The 10,837-nt window shown below is 40.6% G+C and overlaps 1 protein-coding gene across 2 annotated transcripts; it reads left to right on the forward strand.

Moving 5' to 3' along the window:
* The first annotated feature begins 3,810 nt into the window (after positions 1-3,810).
* LOC134066072 (vimentin-like) lies at positions 3,811-10,542 on the forward strand. 2 transcript variants are annotated; one of them, XM_062521245.1, is made up of 9 exons: positions 3,811-4,106; positions 4,432-4,465; positions 4,875-4,964; positions 5,321-5,464; positions 5,847-5,930; positions 8,275-8,495; positions 8,669-8,682; positions 9,906-9,934; positions 10,163-10,542. In XM_062521245.1, the coding sequence occupies exons 1-9, from the start codon at positions 3,856-3,858 to the stop codon at positions 10,328-10,330; spliced, it is 1,035 nt and encodes a 344-aa protein (XP_062377229.1). In that variant the 5' UTR covers positions 3,811-3,855; the 3' UTR covers positions 10,331-10,542. The 2 variants fall into 2 exon arrangements, 1 of the variants encoding a protein (XP_062377229.1); XR_009936364.1 differs by having other exon boundaries at positions 8,669-9,934; positions 10,163-10,281.
* The last annotated feature ends 295 nt before the right edge of the window (positions 10,543-10,837 follow it).

Consider the following 10,837-nt stretch of genomic DNA (forward strand, 5'->3'; position numbering starts at 1 on the left):
TCATTCAGCACATGATCTTGGATCACATCTCTGCTCCCACAAACCAGAGACTTTCGCTACCTCAGAGAAGTGTATCAGCCTTTGACACTCACTGTTAACCATGACATGCTCCTCTCTAAATGGTCTGAGCTGGGAATTGTTACGACCCCCTGTGCCCCTTCAGGCCTTACATGGCCAGTGCATAGGAAATGCTGGCCTAGCTGGTCTAATCAGCTAATCATGCACACCTGAAGGGGTGTGGGTATTTAAGGGCTTGTTCTCTCTCTTGGTTTTGGGGGCACTTTTCGGTTAGGCACATTCTGTTACAGACACCTTTGGGGTTATCTCTCTCCCACTGGCACCTTCTCTTTCTAACTTTTGAACATCATACTGACTTTGGCATACACGCACCCACATGAACACTTGCATACATACCTTTAGTTTCCCCTAGACATATTTTGGTAACAGTTATGCTTTTGTTTCATTTTAAATAAATACTTTACTGGTTAAAGTTATCTCTGTTGTCCCGACTCCCTCTTTATGTTGCGGCTTAGAGCCGGGTCATAACAGAATGCATGAAAGCTCTTACTGTAAATGCTTTGAATCATACCTTAAAAGATGTTCATTCAGCATGTCTTGACAAGGACGCGTACTGTATCAAAGTCTCATGACCTCAGCACAGCAGTAACTCAGAGATCAGTATTAGGGTCCATTCTATATTCTATTTTCACCTCTTTCTTGAGTGAGATTATTCACTCCCATGGATTGTATGCAGATCATACTCAGCCTTACCTGTCTTTCCTACCTCTGTATGCCTTAAGGATATTTCAGTCTGGAGGTAAATTAGCACCTCCAGCTTAATCTCTCCAAAACAGAGATTTTGTTGTAGCTAGCTACTGTATTCCCAAACAGGTGAGCATTAATTTGGCTCATCTTCACTGACATGACTCGCAATACTCACACCATCGGAGTTACTGTAAGGCTTTGTAAATGTGTATTTCACGTGGAAAAAAATACAGAGGGTCACTGCTCGAAATTCATATGGGCTCCCTAATTCAAGTCCAGTGCAGATCTGAACAAGAGGATCATAAGTCTGCCTTGATGTTCCTACTGTATGTGACAAACTTGATGTGCCTAAACACCCTCAAATATGCTGCTCATGAGGAAATATAATTGTTATTTAGACAAGGGGAACTCCAGTCCACAGTGGAACGCAGAAGGGAATGCTACAAGGAAGGGGCACACCCGCACAAACTCAAACTCTTTGTCCCCCTTGGATGTGAGCGGCTCCTGCATGTCACATGTATACTTCCTGAATGCCATAGCTGTTGGTGAATTCATACTTGTATTCAGTATAACTTCTAATATTAATATACTGGAGTGCATAAATTTTATGCACCCATGCTAAAGTTGACTAAATAGAGGACACCCTTTTTTATGATTCTATTATTTCAGTTCAGTTCAGTTATTTCATGAATGCAGGATACTAGGCATCCTGATCAAGTACCCTTAAATAACACACCCTTCACCATACCTTTTTAATCCTTTTTTTTTTATTTAGCCTAATAGCTGGTTTGATTTGCATTGATCCCCACACATAGAATTAAAATAGCCCCACATCACATCACATACCTTTCATCATACCTAGAGATTGCCATGGGGATGGGGTACTTTCCATAAGATCATCTGATCTCTCAATGTAAATCTAACCAGCTAGGCTAACTGAAATAAAATCAAGCTATGCAGATCATAAAAGCCATACTCATTGCTTTGAACAAACAGCAAATGTTTTATTGTGTATGTCTGCTGAGTTTTACCTTTTTAATTTCACAGAGGACACCATTTTTTTTATGAAGTTAAATTCCCATAGAGGCAGGGAGATTTTTATTTTCAAAGGCCAGTTATTTCATGGATGCAGGATACTAGGCGTCCTGATAAAGTACCCTTGGCTTTTAGAATTAAAATAGCCCCACATCATAACACACCCTTCACCATAGATTGATCATGTTGGTCAAAATGCTCTATACTGGTCTTAGCCCATGAAACAAATAAGACTAAGGATTTCATCACTTGAGTCATTAGATGCAAAAGTGCTGAACTTGCTGTCATAACTACAGTAGTTGTCATAATCTGTCTAGCATTTACATACTGTATATGATCTGATTGACAGGTAAGTCAGGATGTATAGAAAGATTAGTTTATACAGTAAGGTGCACGTCTCTGACCATAGGGTGTTTTATGTGTAATGTTCCTTCTCACAATGATGTAAAAGCCTTCGTTTACTTTACACTGTCACAGTGGCTGTCAATGTGACAAACCACCTCAACCTCAAGTATGCTGCTAATGAGGAAGTAGATTTTTTAGGCAAAGAGAATTTCCCCCACTGTGGAATGTAGGAGAGAGAGCTACAAGGAAGACACTATGGACACACAGACACAAACAATCATATGCACAAAACCCTGTCCTTCTTGGCTGTGACTGGCTTCCTGCTTGTCACATTATTAGTTTGTAGTGAATTCACAACCTACTTGTATTCAGTATTAATTTAGTATAACTTTAATTTCTAAAATGGATAGTTCCTGTCCTTGATTATAATTGAATGAATCGTGATGCCATCGTAAAATCCAACATACACTTTGACCACATTTTGTTCTATATTACTGCGCTACCACAATTTATTGCGACTTGATTAAAAAGTTAGACTAGCTCTGTCTTGACATTGCTTGGCAAACATTCAGGTGAATTATATTTCTTAGTGGAAGAATGATTATCTAGGAATAAATCGTGATTTTTCTTGTTGTTGTGCCTTTATTTGACAAAATCTTGCCATATGCAGTATATACACAGTATATATAATGGTAAGTTCAGTCATTCTTCCAAAAAGATTACATTTTGCTGTATAAATGAACAGGGTCAGACTATCATCATTTTGTCAGCCCAGGGGCCACAAAATATGAGTACTGAAATATTCACAAGAATCCATAATTGAATCTTCATGTTGTTTTATCCAATATTAGTTGTCCAGATATACAACCATTGAACCAACAAAGTAGATGCAAAAACAGACACTTTTGTGTAATATTTTGTATTTGAGACCAAGATTATGCTTCTACACAAAGGGGTTCATGTGCAGTAAGCATTTGATTGTCAGTATGCATTTTGGATAGCTAAAAGTTCTATGGGGAGTTTCCATAGGGGAAACGCATGTGCATACCTTGCCAAATAATGGTCTACAGCACTCATATTTCATGTTAAATTGATCTACTTTTGCACCCAGCTTCACAAGACCTGGAGCTACTCAGTTGTGTTTCTAGGTACTGTAATTTTATATGACTGATATGTGGTCAGTTCAGAGATGTTTGCAATCTGCCAGGAAGAAAAAACTATATTCTAGCCTCTGTGGTCCTGTGTCAGTATATCACACCGTTATTCTGATTGTCTCTACTGAAGCCTCTGTGTCCAGAGAGGATCATGTGATTATAGGTCAAACTAGGAGGGAACAGTGGTCTCTAAAGCAGGTGTGCGCTGTGCAATTTTAGGCAAACCTTAAAAAACTATATTGTGCTTTATGTTGTTAACCACTATGCTACCACCACCCAAAATCCAGATATAGGATCCAGAGGGAAATTCCATTACCGACCCAAGTAAGCCTTCACATCAACCATGGTAAACTTATGCAAAAGCTGTACGCCATTTCATGTGGATCTTCACAATACAGTAGGCTGCTGGTTCTGTCTGTCACCCCATATCACCCAGTCACACCAAACCATTTGCATAGGGAGGAGTATAAATCTGTGTTGCTGGGGTAGTAGTTGATTGGTGCGCACAGAAAGCAGGTACAAGGGAAATCTATGCGATATCAAAAAGGAGTTGAATATGAACAAATTTGATGAAAAGAAAGAGCTGCAGAACCTCAACAGTAGGCTTGCTATATACATGAGTAATGTTCGGCAACTGCAGTTGACGAACGATACCTACAGCAAAGAGCTTGAGGAGCTAAAGGGCAGCCGTGATCCCTTCATGAAGCAGCTGTATGAGGAGGAGACGACGACACTGCGCATTCAGGTGGAGCAGCTTAACAAAGAAAATGCCCATTTTGAATTTAACAACCAGGAGCTCTCGGGAAAGTATGCATTGATCTATGTTGTTTTTTCGTCAACAAAAACAAAGTAGCAAACTTGAAAATGTGTGCATGACAGAATATTTTGTTTAGTCAATAAGGTACCTAAAAGACAAGGTCATCGGTTAGATCAGATTAGATTAGGTCCTTTTATTAATTCTTTACAGGAAATTAAAGTGCCACTCAAATATATCCATACTCAAGTACAAAACTCTGAAACACACTTAAAAATGTATTATTGTTCATCAGAATTTCAAAGAAGAAAGCAGGCTATATTGTTTTAAATCGCACACTGGAACCCATTCAAGTTTACTGTCAAATGCCTTTTGCAGGCTGCAAGAATTTGAAGACAAACTCAGCAAACAGGTTTGTTATGTCTTTACTCAAAAGAATGGTGGGAGGACTGTAAAATGCTTTAGTTAGGTAGACAGTGGGACATTTGCTGTTCTGCCTACTGTTGACAGGCTATTTCAAAATACGCAAGGACGTTGGAAGAATTGTCTGTGCATATTGATGAGGGTCTGAAGTACTATACTTTATAGGGGTTTGCAACCTGTAAGTTGCGCTTTAAAAGAGATTTTGAGAGTTCGGCCTTAACCATGTCTGACTCACTTTCATATTCTGTTTGTGGTACACACTGAGTGTGTGTGTGTGTGTGTGTGTGTGTGTGTGTGTGTGTGTGTGTGTGTGTGTGTGTGTGTGTGTGTGTGTGTGTGTGTGTGTGTGTGTGTGTGTGTGTGCACGTGGGCGTGTATGTGTGTGTGTGTGTGTATAGGAAGTGGATAAGGTCTCACTGATTTACATGGAGAAAAAAGTGAAGTCTCTGGAGGATCAGATCATCCACTTAAAGAAGGTTCACAATGAGGTGAGGAAGGACACAAAGCCGACAGGCAGCCTCCCCTTGTGCCACTCCAACCACCCTGACCCAAACACCCTTTCTCTTGCTGGTGTGGATCACCAAGAGCTGAGAGCCTATTGAGGTTGGTGGTAGAGGGGGTAGGGTACCTCTATGGTGATGATACCCTCAATAGAAGCGGTGGTACTACCTTTACATTTTATTTTTCCTCCCTTTACATTCTCAGTTTCCGCTTTTCTTTTTATTAATGAATATACTTTGTACAGAAATGGCCCAGCCATGTGACCTCTCCTTCATTTATGTCACTTTATCCACAGCCCAGAACTTCATTCCCCATCTCTGTCTCTGGATCTTTGTCTTTGTAGGAGATAACTCAGCTTCGGGCTCAGAACCAGTATGTTCAGACTGATATGAACATGGTCAGGCCCCAACTGACAGCTGCGCTCGAAGAAGTCAGAGAGTACTACGAGAGGCGTGCTCAAATGAACCTCCAGGAGAGCCCGTATACAGTGAGTGTGTCAGCATACACCTGAGAGACAGTATGAATGCATTCAAGTGGCCTTCTCTTAAGGATGTGTCCTTAGGTGTGGACCAGATAGTGTGCTTGGACCACTGTCCCCCGACCTCTGAACACAGATCCAGAACAAAAGGCGTTTCTAACACCCACCTTTAAAAAGCGCAGCCTAGGTTATTGATCATCTTCTGCTTTGATTTTACGTGCAGAAGTAGCATAGAATGAATGAATGTAATTTCAAAGAGTAGTTAGTATCATGAACACATACAGTTCACAGATTTTTGCATTGGTTTAGAAAGGTATCGAAACTATTTCAATTCCATTATTGTTCTTTATTGTCTCTCTATCTTTCTCTCTGCCTCACATTTTCTGTGCAGTTACAGGAAACCACACATAGTGAAACCAAGCAGAAGTTGGAAGTCATTACCTATCACGAAAAGGTGCAGACTCTCACCAGTGAGGTTAGTGACCTGAAAACCACACCACCATAATATAACATCCACACACATCACAGCTAGTGCCACCACTGGAGCAGAATGAGGGCTACCAAAAGAGATGTTATAAGTTCGGAGGATGGGGGGAGCTTTCTAAAATTGAACATGGTACAAGTTCAGTCTTACGGTCAATTCAGACTGCTACCATCGCATATGCCTTGCGTGTATGTTCCATGACTGCTGCATTTCATTTGAGCATTTATATCAGAAATACCTGATGCAGCGCTGCTGCGGCCAGTATGCCTATTAAAACATCTCTTTACTGTCTCTTTTGACTGAAAACCCTTCTAACAGGCTTGCCTGTCGAGTGTGCAGTGATGTATAAAGTACTAGAGATCCAGACTTGAGTAGAAGTACGTACAAGCGCTCTATCAAAAATGTGACTTGAGTAGAAGTAGAAGTGTTCTTTAAAAAACGTACTTAAGTGGAAGTACTAAAGTATTAAACATGTTTTGTACTTAAGTATTGCAAGTAGTTTATTTTTAAAAATACTACTCAAGTACTGAAAGTAAAAGTACAAGTATTGTGTAATTAGCTGATTTGCGAATGAGATGGGTGCAAAAGGTATCAGCACAATCTTTTAGTGCAGGCCCCTTGGCAGACACACGGGGGCCATAGCCTAGGCCCTAGACTAGGCTATAAACATGTGGTAGTAGTTAAACAAGGTGAATAAATATAACTATATGGGTTTCCCAATGTCATTTGTAGGGGTGTTATGACCGATACAACTCACATTCAATGCAATAATAGGTATACAGAAACATTGATCGTCTGTCTGTCTATCGTTTTTGATGCCGGACTATTTTCTTCAGCAAGTTTCTGGGGTCACGAAAGTAAAGTGTTTTTCTTCTCAAAACCATATGCGTTCAACAGAGTGATATATTTGCACCACAAAAACGTTGTCCAGCTGTCAGTAGCGCGCAGTGATAGGAATCGCGAAAAATAAGTAGGCCTAAGTGATAACGAGGTTTGAATTTTTCCTGGACAACGTTTTTGTGGTGCAAATATATCACTCTGTTGAACGCATATGGTTTTGAGAAGAAAAACACTTTACTTTCGTGACCCCAGAAACTTGCCGGACTACTTTCTTCAGCATCAAAAACGATCTAAAACCGGCTGGATCTCGGCTCACAGGACGCTGTCGGGGGTAAGTCAGTGCTGATGCACTACGTTGCTGACAGGGAACCCATACAACTTCGTGTCTTAAAATCCGAACTATCCCTTTAATGTCAACTGTCTAATTGAGTGCCTGTCACTTTAAAAGAACGTGAGAATAATTAGGCCTCAGTCATGGTAGGTTATCCGGCTAGTCTAGAATATGCATAGCCTTATGCATAGGAATATGTGGAAGCAATGCTTATGTTTTCTATGTCACATGTAGTTTAAATAAATGTTCTAAAACCAAACAAGTGGAAGAACACACTATTCAAGTAGTAGGCTTATTGTGGGGTACTACACAGACTGCAGTCAGAGACCAAGAAGAAATGTGTTGCAATTTAAAAACTCGAGATTTACTCAAGAATGGCTTAGGCTATTGTACAAATGAATGCTTCTCATATAGCCTAAATTCACGTTGATTTTCTCGCGAACCCTTAATTACGGAAACTATTTAATACCATAGTAAAGCTAAGATCGTGCTGTCAACAAGTGACACGCATCAGTGTGACCAGAGCTTCGTGAGCAATCCGGAACGGTTTTGTTCGTGACCGACACACCAATAACGAGTAACGATGGAGCACATAAAAAAATGTATCGGAGAAAAAGTAGCCTACTGAAGTCATCGAAAATATGTGGTGAAGTAAAAGTATACTAGGAGAAAAAAAATAATACTCCAGTAAAGTACAGATACAGCATTTCAGTACTTAAGTAGTTCTATTTCGTTACTATAGCCTACATATCTGCGTGTGTGTGTGTGTGTGTGTGTGTGTGTGTGTGTGTGTGTGTGTGTGTGTGTGTGTGTGTGTGTGTGTGTGTGTGTGTGTCAAACTTGTTAACATGGGTGCTGAAATGAAAATAGACAGGAAACCCAGCTGCTATGTACTCGCTATGCATCTGTTGGACACAACGGACATTTCGCTTTGTCAGGGTTGTGAACAACGCGAGTCTGAGGAAGTTGATTCATGACTGATTCAAAGAACACTTAAGAGCAATGAAGAAAGAAATAAAGAAAGGAAATTATATTACTAGTATAATATTTACTAGTGGAAATTATATCACTAGTGTTACAATATTGAAACACATATTTACATAAAAAATGAAGTCTTTGAGTAGAGTGTTTGATTGAACTGTACTTTCTTTTTCTTACCTTCAGAAAGTGTCAATGCAACATACGATTGAGGAGATGAAAAGCAAATTATCCTCCACAGAAGTTAGTTACCAGGAGAAGATTAAAGTGCTGGAGGCCGACAACTCCAGAATGGAAAATGCGATCAAAAGCAACCAGTGCAAGTACGATGAACTGTTTCATGCCAAAGTGGCACTGGACGCAGAGATTCTCTGTTACAGACAGCTGCTGGAGGGTGAAGAAAGAAGGTGAGAATAAGCGACAGCATCTCTCTGATCTGCACTACAGCGTAGTGCCATCTTTGCCACTTGAAACAAGTTTTAGGACAGTGAATTCAGGCATATCTAGATTCCTACTTTTGACTGAGGCACTTATGATTCTCCCCTCCATGTTCTCACCTTTGCTCTTTTTTCCTTTTCAGAATTGTCAGTCCAGGTAGGTATTGTTTCTTTATTCTCCTTGTTCTCCTTAGTCCTTATTCTGTCTCTCAGAGATCTTTGCAACCCTTACAGGGCAGCAGGGCTGCTGCTAAGCTTTTGGGGGCCCTAAGCATAAATGGTTCTTTTTACGTCATTTTTTATGTCGTTTTGAATGGCCACTGCATACCCGTGTTTGTTGGCATGTTGCAAAATCTACGGAATCTGTGTCTGTTGTAGACCACACAACCATAGGCGTACAGTAGGTTTGGTAATTTTGCCCCTCCAATTTGCTACGCATCGACGCACAATGGCAGCCAAAGTGTAGCGATGTGTAGCCTTGCGGATGCGTTGACTCTGTGAGAGTCCATTGTGTAGCCTCCGCCTGTATTGTTCCTCCTGGTTGTCAATGTCATACATTTGAACCTAAACTATTCAGATCGCCACCACGTGGCCATACCATGCCATTACACCATTAAGCAAAACACATGAACACCTCTGGAATCCCGACGGTGATACGGATCACTCCCAAAATTTCATCGTTTCTTTCTTGGGTCATCCAACCTTGTCTGAAATTTCATCAAAATCCATCCATTACTTTTAGAGTTATCTTGCTAACAGACAGACAGACAGACAAACAAACACTGATGGAAAACATAACCTCCTTGGCGGAGGTAATGATCAGACAAATAGAATAAGGCTAGTCTGGATATCATCCTACTAAGATTAATCTTTTAAGATTGAACATTTGTTTGGGGAGTCTGTGCAAGAGGTGTGATCAGTGGGCATAGTTCAAATGACTCCGTACGCTTGGATTCTCCTTCAACCAATCAGACCAATGATCCGGGTGCGCCTGGGGGAATATGAACAGGAAGCAGGAGAGACAGATGTGCAGGTTTCCAGCCTCAGCTGCAGGGCAAAATCCAAAATGTATTTGTCGATAAGAAAGATGTTTTTACCCTGATTGGTTCTATCCAATTGAATAACTGTTCCAAAACTGTTGGAAAAACGGTTCCATCGCGTGCAAGCAGAGCCCCATGATAGTCTACAATAGTAATAAGCCTTTCATTTTGATGACTATAGACTTTAGACTATCATGACAGGGCCCAAAGTCACTGTATCTGTGTTGTGCGTCACGGTTCTGTATTTTTCAAATGTTTGAATATGTTTATAAATGTATCTTGTCTTCTGTAAATGTATTTTTTGTCATCTGACGGCTTGCTCTGATTTCTGCTTTTCTAGTAAAGGAAACGAAAAAGGTGGATAAAAGTGTGAGTATATACAGTGCCCAGCACTAAGGCAATAGCAGAGAACATACTGTAACCATTCAACCATCCAATTACACCAGCATGAACTCTCAACAATAATCTGCCTAGATTGTAAGCGTGTTTAGTGCATGTTTGTTGAGTTGAGTATCAGGCTGCTATTTCCCTTCTTTTGTCTCTCCTTTGACAGTGCTGCCTTGCCTCCTCTAATCATACATCTCTCAATCCCCACAGGTGACTAGGACACCAACAGCAACGGCCATCCCTGAGGGAAAAGTTAGAGAGTCCTCAAATCCCAATTCTGTTGGAACCCAACAATCCCCACAGGGGACCAAGCCAACAGCACAGGATGGAGGGTCCTCAAAAGTCAAGAATACAGACCAAAAAAAGGTTCATGGTTGATACGTCAGAAAGACTAGATCAGTGTTTTGTTAGGGAATAAAAAGAGGCATTCGCAGCAAGCCAACCAGCTTTACTGAATGTTCCTGTTTGTTTACCACAGTCTCTGGTTTATTCGCCACAAGTTAAAGGGATATTCCGCCATTTTTGGAAATACGCTCATTTTCCACCTCCCCTCGAGCAAAACAATCGATATTTACCTTGTTCCCGTTCATCCAGCCATTCTGTGAGTCTGGCGATACAACTTTTAGCTTCAGCCTAGCATAGATCATTGAATCGGATTAGACCATTAGCTTCTCGCCTGCTAGCTTCATGTTTAAAAGTGACTAAGATTTCTGGTAATTTTCCCATTTAAAACGTGTCTCCTCTCAAGTTAGAAAGTGCAATAAGACCAACTGAAAATGAAACCTGGCGTTTTTCTAGGCTGATTTGACATGGAACTACACTCTCATCTGGCGTAATAATCAAGGCAACTTGCAAACTACTGGCACTACTACTGCTTGTTGTCTA

This window comes from Sardina pilchardus, chromosome 19 (assembly GCF_963854185.1).
Source record: "Sardina pilchardus chromosome 19, fSarPil1.1, whole genome shotgun sequence".
NCBI classification, from domain to species: Eukaryota; Metazoa; Chordata; class Actinopteri; order Clupeiformes; family Clupeidae; genus Sardina; species Sardina pilchardus.

Bases quoted from the DNA above. Each gene is read 5' to 3' on its own strand.
- LOC134066072 (XM_062521245.1), top strand. From the start codon at position 3,856: ATGAACAAATTTGATGAAAAGAAAGAGCTGCAGAACCTCAACAGTAGG. The intron at 4,107-4,431 runs GTATGCATTGAT...TGCCTTTTGCAG, and splicing joins AACCAGGAGCTCTCGGGAAA to GCTGCAAGAATTTGAAGACA. The intron at 5,465-5,846 runs GTGAGTGTGTCA...TTTTCTGTGCAG, and splicing joins TCCAGGAGAGCCCGTATACA to TTACAGGAAACCACACATAG.